At 35.5% G+C, this 10,744-nt stretch overlaps 1 protein-coding gene across 4 annotated transcripts; it reads right to left on the reverse strand.

Moving 5' to 3' along the window:
* Positions 1–6,759: 6,759 nt before the first annotated feature.
* LOC107822158 (protein FAR1-RELATED SEQUENCE 5-like) lies at positions 6,760–10,428 on the reverse strand. 4 transcript variants are annotated; one of them, XM_075233557.1, is made up of 4 exons: positions 9,986–10,409; positions 7,244–9,456; positions 7,144–7,172; positions 6,760–7,007 (listed from the first exon to the last, which is right to left on the reverse strand). In XM_075233557.1, the coding sequence occupies exons 1-2, from the start codon at positions 10,135–10,137 to the stop codon at positions 7,662–7,664; spliced, it is 1,947 nt and encodes a 648-aa protein (XP_075089658.1). In that variant the 5' UTR covers positions 10,138–10,409; the 3' UTR covers positions 6,760–7,007; positions 7,144–7,172; positions 7,244–7,661. The 4 variants fall into 4 exon arrangements, with proteins under 4 accessions (XP_075089658.1, XP_075089661.1, XP_075089660.1 ...); XM_075233560.1 differs by having other exon boundaries at positions 6,760–7,172; positions 9,981–10,428; XM_075233559.1 differs by lacking the exon at positions 7,144–7,172.
* Positions 10,429–10,744: the final 316 nt, after the last annotated feature.

Raw genomic sequence — 10,744 nt, forward strand, 5'->3', positions numbered from 1 at the left:
GCGACTCTGCTGGGGACCGAACCCATAACCACTGGTTCAGGGTTCAAGAATTCGAGCTTAAAATAATTGTTATAGTTGGCTTTATTTATTATCTGTTTTTTTTACATGATATATGCCCAATGTGCTAAATGACACTTTTACCGCTTTAATATTATTTGAATTATGAATATATACAACTGCTACGAAACCCCCTTCTTTCTGAGTCTTCTAAATTTATGGTGCACACGTGTGCGTGGCCCACCTTTCTGTTAAAGTCATACCAAATAAGACGAAGTTGGGACAAGTAACTAGGCCGGGTAGACTTTCGTGCTCCCGGTACGTTGCCCCCGCTTCGGCTCAAACTGTCCGTTTGGGTAAGCCAGGGCTAGATCAATATGCCTCAGGTTTTTTCACTTAGAATAACTCACCTTCATGCCGGATCCCTAGTAGGAGCGATTGTTTGCATCACGTGCATTTGACTTTGGAGACTCAACACAGGGGTTGGGTCTGTCTAGGACAGGTGTACCAAAAAAATGACCATCCTGATGCATCTTACTTGCTGCTACTTGCGCATTTATTTGATCCGGATTTGTGTGTTGACTGACTTTTGAATATCCTGAATAATATTTTAAAATTGAAAAAAAAATAGCGGTTAGGGAATTGACTGTTTATTTTTGAAAAAAAAACCAATGCCCAAATAACTGTCAAAACTCTGCCGAAATTTTGAGAAAATGAAAAAAAAATATTTTATTGGTTTGTTTTATTAAAAGCAAAGGAAAAATAGAAAATGAAAATAAAAAAAAGAGTCTTATTTTTAAAATGGTTTTTTTAAATTTTATTTGCTTCAAAAAATAAAAAAAAAATAAAATAAAAAGGTCTTTCATTATTTGTCGCAAATATATATATATATATATATATATATATATATATATATATATATATATATATATATATATATATATATATATATATATAAATCCGAAAAGTTTTTTTTATTTCCAAAAGATATATATATCTTTATTTGTTGCAAAGAGTATTTGTCTTGCCAAGAAAATTCAAAATACAATTCCAAAAAAATATGTCTTGCAAAAAATAATATAAATATCTTTATTTTCCATTGTTGATAAAACAAAAATAATAAAAATGTTTTCTTTTAAAAAAAAATCCGAAAATATTTTGATTCTTCTTTCAAAATTGAAAAGAAAATTCAAAATTCAAAAAATATTTTTTAGAAGCATTTCTTTTATCAAAAGTAAAATTCCAAAAATATTTTTTTTCTTTAGAATAAAAAAAAGACAAATGGAAATTCGAAAAAAAAAACTTCCTTTTACTTTTGAAATTCTCAAAGTTCAAATCAAAAGAAAAGGAATTTTTACGAGTTTTTCTTTCAAAAAGAAATCAATCAAAAAAAAATATATTTATACTTCCTTTGAGCAGTTCTTTCACAGTTCCAATAAAAAAAAATATTAGTTCATTTACTTATTCACGAGGCCCGAACTACGCGGGTTTGATTCTCACCGGATGTGAGATACGTAGGCAACCCTCATCGGGTCCAACCCCACTTTTGCTAAAATAAGCCAAAACCAATAAATAAATAAAAACGTGTCAAAATTTTAATTTTGTCGTAAATAAGTCGGGCAGTGTCCAGCCTCCACTTTTTGCTAAAAAAAATAAATAGCCAAAAAAAAAATATGTCAAATTTTAATTTTGTCATAAAGAAGTCGGGTGACGCTATTTTATCAAGACATAGCCGAATGTTTCCGAAAGGGACGCCGGAAGGCTGACTTTGCATAAACAGCCACCTTTGGGTCATTTTTTAAAAATTTGGTCCAATTGACCCACACACCCTTAAAAAGTCTTCGTCCCCGAGGCGCTGAAGGGCCGTGTTGCAACACCTGGTTTTTATTGTAATTTGAAAAAAAAAAAAACAAAGAGTCAACGGTCAGGTGAATACCTTTTAGATTTTTGGTCAAAATAAGCCGAGCCAGTTTCGGCCGCGTCTTAAACCGTTCTTGCCGAAATAGCCTCAGAGTATCTTTCAGTTGTCGAAAGGTTATTTTCGTAAAAGAATGGACAAGTTGGTAAAGTGTCATAAAATAATCCTCCCCGACCTCAAAATTCATGTGAGAATTGGAAGGGGCCACATTTGCAAAAATAGTCGTTTGGTTGCATTTGACAAACGGGGAAAGGAAGCTGGCCGTTTGTTTTTGAATCTTTTGATTAGAATATGCTGGTTGTTTGATTTTCAAGTTTTTAGGTCATTTTTAAACCTTTTAAATCCAGTTTGTTTTAATATGAAAATTTTAATTGAAAAAAATGATTAGTATTGTTCATCTTTTATTGGTCCGAACTACGCAAGGTCTGATTCATGCGGGGTCATGATACGTAGGCAATCTCCATAAGATTCGACCACAACAAATAATGAAAAAAATGAAAAAAAAAATCGAAAAAAGGGGAAAAAGATGTTGCTAGTAATAAGAACCGACTGAGTCCATTCTAACATGTTTTATTTTGAATTGTGAAGAAAGTTGAGTTGGTCGGTTTGTTCAGAGGCTTCAACAAGAGTCTATTGTGCCGGGAAAAAATAGAATACTAAAACAGCAAATGACCGGAGTGTGTCAAGCATGGGCCAGTGTGCAAGGACAGCCTCGTCATGAGTCACAATTTGCGACACAACAAGAGCAGTACCACTCTCCTAAGTACCACCCGTACTCGTTAGATCTTCCTTCAAAGATTGAAGAACCTGCCCGAAAAATGGTACAAGAAGAAATGACCCAAAGGGTGAAAAACTTAGAACAATGGTTGAAAAACAGGCAAGGGTTGTCTGGCCAAAAGAGTGTTGCCTTCAAAGATCTATGTATGTTCCCCGATGTCCACTTGCCGCCTGGTTTCAAAACTCCCAAATTTGAAAAGTACGATGGACATGGAGATCCCATTGCCCACCTGAAAAGGTATTGCAATCAACTGAGAGGTGCGGGAAGAAATGAAGAATTATTGATGGTTTATTTTATGGAAAGCCTTACGGGAGTAGCTTTCGAATGGTTTATGGATCAAGACACGTCTCGCTGGTATGTCTGGGACGACATGGCACAAGCATTTGTCAAACAGTTCTAATACAGCATCGACATTGCCCCAGACCGCATTTCCCTTTCAAACCTGAAGAAGAAACCAAGTGAAAGTTTCAGGGAATATGCCATTAAATGGAGAGAGCAAGCAGCTCGAGTTAAGCCACCCATGGATGACCATGAGCTAATAACTGTCTTCCTTCAAGCGCAAGAGCCAGATTACTTTCAGAACATGATGTCCGCAGTTGGCAAATCCTTCTCGAAAGCAATCAAAATGGGAGAAATAATAGAGAATGGTCTTAAGACAGGAAAAATTATGAGTCAAGCAGTTTTTAAAGCTGCAACTCACACTGTCCGGGTTGAGTCTGATAATTTTTGCGACACAAATGAGAAGATTGAAGAAATCATGATGACATCAGGGTCAAGAAGAGGTCCTAGGAGAACATCTCGAAGGTATGAGCAGCCTCCTAAAGTTATCTATGAATCCCCTGAGCAATATTACCCCCCTTAGAACCCACAACACTCTATTGTTTAGGCAGTTTAGCCATTCTAAGCATGCTTCTCACTTTATCCACAATGGTGCGGTTCATTCTCTCGGCTACGTCATTGTGTTGCGGGGTTCCAGAAACTGTCTTTTCATGTCTGATCCCATGACCTGAACAGTACTCTTCAAATTCCCTTGAAGTGTACTCACCTCCATTGCCACTTCGGAGATGTTTTAGCTTTCGACTCGTCTCCCTTTCTACTCGAGCATGAAACTTCTGAAAAACTTGAAACACCTGATCTTTGATTTTCAAAATATAAACCCATAATTTTCGTGAAACATCATCAATAAAAGTAACAAAATATTTGTTACCGCCCATTGATTCAATTTCCATTGGGCCACAAACATCAGAATATACTAAATCAAGTATATTCAATTTTCTTTCAGTTAATGTCTGGAATAAGACTCTATGCTACTTACCAAATAAACAATAGTCACAAGGTTTTACCGTTGTACCTTTGGCATAAGAAATGAGTGATTTCTTGGCAAGAATCTGCAATCCCTTTTCGCTCATATGACCCATTCTTTTGTGCCACAAATCTGCAGAAATCTCATCTTGCGTCGCGTTCAATTCACCTTGGCGTATTTCTGCATTTGCCCTGTACAACGTGCCACGAGCAACTCCCTTTGCAATCACCAATGATCTCTTAGTGAGTCTCCACTTTTGATTTGCAAAATAGTTCTCGTATCCATCTCGGTTTAAAGCAATTCCCGAGATCAAGTTCATCCGCAAATCAGGTACATGTCGCACATCCTTTAGAACCAATGTGCATCCAACATTTGTCTTGTTACAAATGTCACCAATCCCCGCAATCTTTGAGTAACTTGTGTTACCCATTCTCACTGTGTCGAAATCACCTGCTACATATCTGCAAAAAAGATCTCTTACCAGTATGGCATGATAAGATGCCACTGTGTCAACCACCCATTCCGACTCTGGACCTGACAGGTGCATGCATTCTTCTTTCTCATTTATAAAAAGGACAATATTATCATTTTTTTGCACCATGGCGGCTGTGTTGTCGTCATTCTTTTGGCTACTGGTTTCACCTTTGCCATTCCTTGGATTTGGGCAATCTCTTTTGAAGTGACCTGGTTGATCACAATTGTAGTAATTTCTGCCTCTTGATTTGGATCGGTTCTTTGACTTTCCACGAGCTCTGGATCTACCATAGTTGCTCGAACTCCTTTGATAACTCCTGCCTCTACCTTCTGTGATGAGAGTCTGTCCTTGATTTTCAGGCTTCTTTCTCATCTTTTGATTGAATAGAAGAGCCGATGCAACATCTTTCAACTCAATAGTAGTCTTACCGTGCAGGATGGTTGTTGCCAAATTATCGTACGAAGATGACAACGACTTCAATAGCAAGATGACTTTATCTTCTTCCTCGATTTTCACTCCGAGGTTGACAAACTGTGTGATTAGTCTATTAAACACATTTAAATGTGACAAAAAATTCATACATTCACCCATGTGTAGGGCGTATAACTGCTTCTTCAGGTACAACTTATTTGTCAGCGTTTTGGACATGTATAGGTTTTCCAACCTTGTCCAAATTCCATGTGCAGTGTCTTCATCAATTATGTTATTTACCACATCATCTGATAAGTGCAACCTGATTACACTAGCAGCTCTTTCATCCAAGTCAGCCCAATCCTCAGCTTTCATGGTATCAAACCTTTTGGCATCAGCATCTAGTACCTTGTGTAATCCTTGTTGGATGAGCAGACCCCTCATCCTTCTTTGCCATGTTGAGAAACCGTTATCTCCATTGAATTTTGCTACCTCGTACTTTACTCCGAACATATTTATTTTTCACCGAGTATAGTACTACCGACAGTGAATAGTATTTCAGTGAACGAGCAGAACCTGTACTCTAATACCAGTTGTTGGGAATAAAACCCCCTACAAACATAATATTCACGGTAATACAAGCGGAATAATAACGTAGCACCGAGATACAGTAATTAACAAGAATAAAAGAGTAACAACGACACCAAGATTTTTACGTGGAAAACCCTTTGAATAAGGGAAAAAACCACAGCCCTAAGAAGAGCAACTGATATCACTATAGCAAGAAATTTTACACTTTGTAGGTCCGAGTAAAATACTCAAAAGACCACTACAACACTCAAAAGAAATAACCTTCTTTTGATATTTCCACCTCACTGCAATATCACTCACTCTCTATTTTTCTCACAGACTATTTTCTTATACCCTGTCTGTGAAACCTTACTCTTTCTTTCTAACTCTCAGATATATTTTTCCTCTGAGATTGGTGTGTCAAAAATGAGAGCGAAGCTCTCCTTTTATAGGCAGAGTCTCGCCTACTACATTTGACATTCCTTCTGCACGCCTGCCGAATTTGACAAATGCAAAAGAGATGATGGCCGCCAAAATGGCCTAAAATATATTTATTTGAATATCTTAGTCAAAAGTTGGTTTGACTCCCAGGAAGTATAATAGAACTATCTTTGAAATGGACAAAGTAGTTGACAAAGTAAGCTATTTGTTTTTCTTGGATTTAACTCCCCTCCATTTCCTAGTCTCTCCATTTCTCCAAGTTCCTACTTGGATTAGAGACACTTGTCATGGTTAAAAATAATTGGATGAAATTTAATTAATAAAATAAAGCCCTAACTATGGTTAAAATATTTAATTACTTCCTTTATCCATTCCTAAATAATATATTTTGCAATCCCACAATTATAGCTACAGATTATCTAAGATTTCTTCACTCTTTTTGGTAGTAATTTTCTTTCACTTCTACAAAAATAGTAATATTCTTTCTGCAAGTTAATTTTTTTTTGCTTTTACAAAATCTCCTTACATTATCATTTAAAAATAAAAAATATTAGAAGTAAGTTCCAACATTTCCAATCTTGGACCAATTTCAAAGCAACTTTTTTCAACTTAGACGTGTAAAAGCATCTGCATCAACATTCCCAAAGAAGTAAATCGAAAGTATACTGAATTTTTTTTCTTTGAGATTTATATGAGGAAAGACTTGAGCAGTTCTTTCCCACAATAATAGAGCTGACAAGCTATGCATCTCCTTTGGTTTCTAGGTAAACACCAACCATCAATTATAAACATGAGATAGTTTCAAAGGGAATATAGATCAACTGCTCAGTTGCTTCAGTAATGAAAGAGCGCGGCAAGATAAATTCACCAACAGAGAATCATATTTTTCAATATTGATCTTTGTCATAACAGAGAATCTTATTTTTCAATATGGAAGCATTTATAAACTACACTCCAAAGCTGGAAACAGTCACTGATTGTTTTGGAACAAATAGAAGTTCTGAAATCATCTTTGTGGTGACAATGCAAGTTATATTGCTATGCAACCTTTGTTCTTTCATGATATTGGCGATCAACCTTGAGAGAACTTGTTTAAATTATCAAGTGAAATATCCTGCAAGTGAAATAATTCATATGAGAGTATTATTTAAAAAAATAAGGACATAAAATCACAAAAATAAATTATACTATCTCTTAGGAGTTGAGATAGACTTCCATGAGATGTTAGCTGAGATGATTCTGAAGAATACCATGGGTAAGAATTTCCTCCTCCCAATCCCTAGCATGTAAAGAGAAAAATAAGCTTACACAATACCACACAAGGAATAAAATATAGTTGTTATGACATACCGTATTCGTTGTGGCATTAGACAATGGCGGACATGGTGCTTGGAGGCCTGCAAGGTGACTTACATGTTGGACAATTTGCAATGGAGGGGATATTGGCGATTGAATCTTATTCTTCTTCTTCCTGGTCTTTTCCACAAAACTCTTTGGTAGAGTATTGGAGCGACGAGTTGGTTGCTTCTTCTTTAACCCTGTCACCTTTGTGACATTTGCACTGTCAACAGATATTGTCTCATCATGGAGAACTTTGCTTAGAACTGGTGGACTTTCATGAGATTCATTTTTTGTTTTTACTTCCTTTAACTTTGCAATTATCTCGTTGGAATACTCTGCAACCAGCTCATATCCTTCTCTGGATTCTGAAGCTTCACTTGCAATTTGGACAAGAGTTTGGCATAAATGTCTATACCTTGTACTAACTTCAACTTTTGGAATCACCTCCCTCACTAAACACTTTAATCTCCATTGCAACCAAGTTGGTAACATCTTTTGTCCACCTTTTTAATATATAATGGTCAGGAATCTTATCTTTGATATTTAATGTGTCCAGAATCTTTAGAGCATGTCCACATAGTACACCCGAAAATTCGAACAATTTGCAACTGCAAGAGACTACTTTTGTAGAGCACTTCACTGCTACTACATGCTCTCTGCGATTTCCATGCGTGCTAACATTGTATTTACATAATTCTCCTTCATCATGAAAGCCATTTATAGAGACAAGTAATGACTTTTCCCACTCCTTTTCGAACAAATCAAATATGGTTGCAGTATATATTTCTCTCACATGGATCAATAAAGGAAGCTTAACCTTTAAAACAAATATTCGTTGGGTCATGTCAAAATTTGACTTATTTTCATTAGCACGCTTATCATCAACAACTCTTTGAAAATGCTTAAAGAACTGTACAATATCTAAATCTGATTTCAGGTAGCCCCTTAGTGATCCATTGAAACTTTCACTCAACTGTGTACTTCGCATACCAGCTGAAAATATATTTCTACCATATGTCATGGACCACTTTTCCCTTATAGCAAAGGTGTTTTTCGACCAACTATTATCCTTAAGGTCGTATTTTTCAAGCATTTCCTCCCATGCATTTAGAAAATCATCTTCATACTCGTAATAATAAAGCAATTTGCTAAAATCACTCGGAAATGATTTATGAGCTCTAAAGATATGGTTAAGATGTTTAAATGCATTTTGTTCCAATTGCCATATACATAGACGATGATATGTTTGTGGCATCACCAATGAGACTGCTAAACATATTACAGGATCTTGATCTGTGATGAATGTTTGTGGCTTATTTGCAGACATAGCTCTAAAAAATACAGTAAAAAGCCATTCAAATGCTTCAGCTGTTTCTTCATATAAAAGGGCAGCACCAAATACAACCATTTCCCCGTGATTATTTAATCCAACAAACAAAGCCAATGGTCGATACTCCTTATTTGTTCTATATGTTGTGTCAAATGATACAACATCACCATAAATCTGAAAATCCCTTATCATTTTAGCATCAGCCCAGAAAACATTTGTTATCAAACCATCATCATCCAATTGTAAAGAAAATCGAAAAGATGGATCTTTTATTACTCTTTTTTCAAAATAATCGACCAAACTACGAGCCACTCCTTGCTTTAAACTCTCTTTTCTTTTGTCACGAAGATAGTTTATGTGATCCCTCTTTGTATAACCTAAAGAAGCTTTTCCCCCAGCTAGACGAGAAGCATAGTCAAAAGATGATTTAGGACATATTCCTGAATCATCCAATAAGTCAATTTCATATGCTTGAGAAAGTTTAATATTTCTTTGCGATGGCAGCATGTGAGCTAGAGATGGAGGAACGAGAGGATGATTGTGCTTCTCTTCAAATGAAATGACAGAAAACTTCCCATTTGATTTATGACTTACGACCATGTGAGCTAAACAACCCGTCCTAGTTTCCTTTCTAGGTTTCTTGACCATCGCTTCTCGCTTGTCTCTTTCTCTATAACCTTCTTTATAACATATAAATTTTCTCGAAGTCACATATCCGTGGACTTTACTTTTGTTTGCATATTCCTTTCTAACACTAAACCCAATTGTAGCAGCATATTTGTTGTAGTATTCGTATGCATGTTCTTCTGAATCAAATTCCATACCAAGTTTTGTTGGCTCAAATAAATGAGAAACATCCATATGTTCATTTTGAGATGGGATCTCCATAAATCTACCATTAAACGGGAGAAAGTAAGACACATATTATAAGTGAACACTTGCTTTGTAGTAGTTTTTACATGACACGTGACTTATAAGGTAATTATGAGGCATAGTCCCTGCTAACCCCCAAATTTTTTATTTGATTGATACAACCCAAGCGCAATAATGAAAGAGAATAGTGCATAACAATATACTAGTTTGACGATCGATTAATCTTGATTCATCAGATATTCAAATCTAATTTTATTTGTAAGTTAAAATGATAAACTTCTAAATTTACTTAATTTCAAGTCAAAATCCAGTATACCAAAGAACAGAATAGTTTAGTCTTGAAATTCCACACTAAAAGGTTCATTCCATTCTTTCCATACCAAAAAGTTCATGACTTAGTAATTTTCACAAACACATGGTATACAATCTTAGTAATTTTCACAAACACATGGTATACAATTTTTTACTCGATAATTGCCACAACAAGAAATGCACAAAAAGTATATAACTTCTAAGGAACAGAATTAATGTATAAAGAAGAACCTGACGAGAATTTCAGAGCAGTTATTTCCAGAAAAATGAAGTTCCACGACTTGCTGTCTTGTTCTATGTTTTTCCACTTGTGTTTTTCTCTATTGATTTTTAACTTCAAGGACTGGATTTTCATGGTAAAAATCTGAAAGATTTTCTCCGCTACCATGATTTTCGGTGTTTCCTTCGGAGCAGATGTATTTGACGCGTAGAAGGAGAAATTATGGGAAGCTCTAGCGCTAAGCGAGACAAAATATATTATTTAGGAACGGATAAAGGAAGTAATTAAATACTTTAATCATAGTTAGGGCTTTATTTTATTAATTTCATCCATTTATTTTTAATCATGACAAGTGTCTCTAATCCAAGTAGGAACTTGGATAAACGGAGAGACTAGGAAATGGAGGGGAGTTACTCCCGTTTTTCTTGTCTGCTGATAAAAAAGTAAATGCTTTTTTTTTGTTCTATTTCCTCCAAGTGCACTCATATTATTTAAATCTTTGATTCCAACAAAACAATTGTAATTAATTATTCCTCCCCAACATCTGCTGGTGTTGAGTGCATTGATCCCAATTGTTCATGGGTAGAGCAATGTTAACCTTCTTTAGAATTTTCTACATTAAAGAATTACATGATACAATTATATACTTGTGAGGAAATGATACAAACTTAACTGCTTATTGATATCAGTTTAATCACTCTCACAGTCTCACCCCTTTTATTGAGGCATAAGTCTTCCATAGTGCAATGTCATGTCTATAGATTGACAAAATGAT

The sequence above is a fragment of the Nicotiana tabacum genome, chromosome 16 (genome assembly GCF_000715075.1).
Source record: "Nicotiana tabacum cultivar K326 chromosome 16, ASM71507v2, whole genome shotgun sequence".
Classification (NCBI taxonomy): domain Eukaryota; kingdom Viridiplantae; phylum Streptophyta; class Magnoliopsida; order Solanales; family Solanaceae; genus Nicotiana; species Nicotiana tabacum.

Excerpts from the sequence above, each read along its gene's own strand:
- LOC107822158 (XM_075233559.1), bottom strand. The coding sequence starts at position 10,137 with ATGGTAGCGGAGAAAATCTTTCAGATTTTTACCATGAAAATCCAGTCC. Across the intron at positions 9,457-9,985 it reads ATAACTGCTCTGAAATTCTC|ATTTATGGAGATCCCATCTC; the intron begins GTCAGGTTCTTC and ends GTTTAATGGTAG.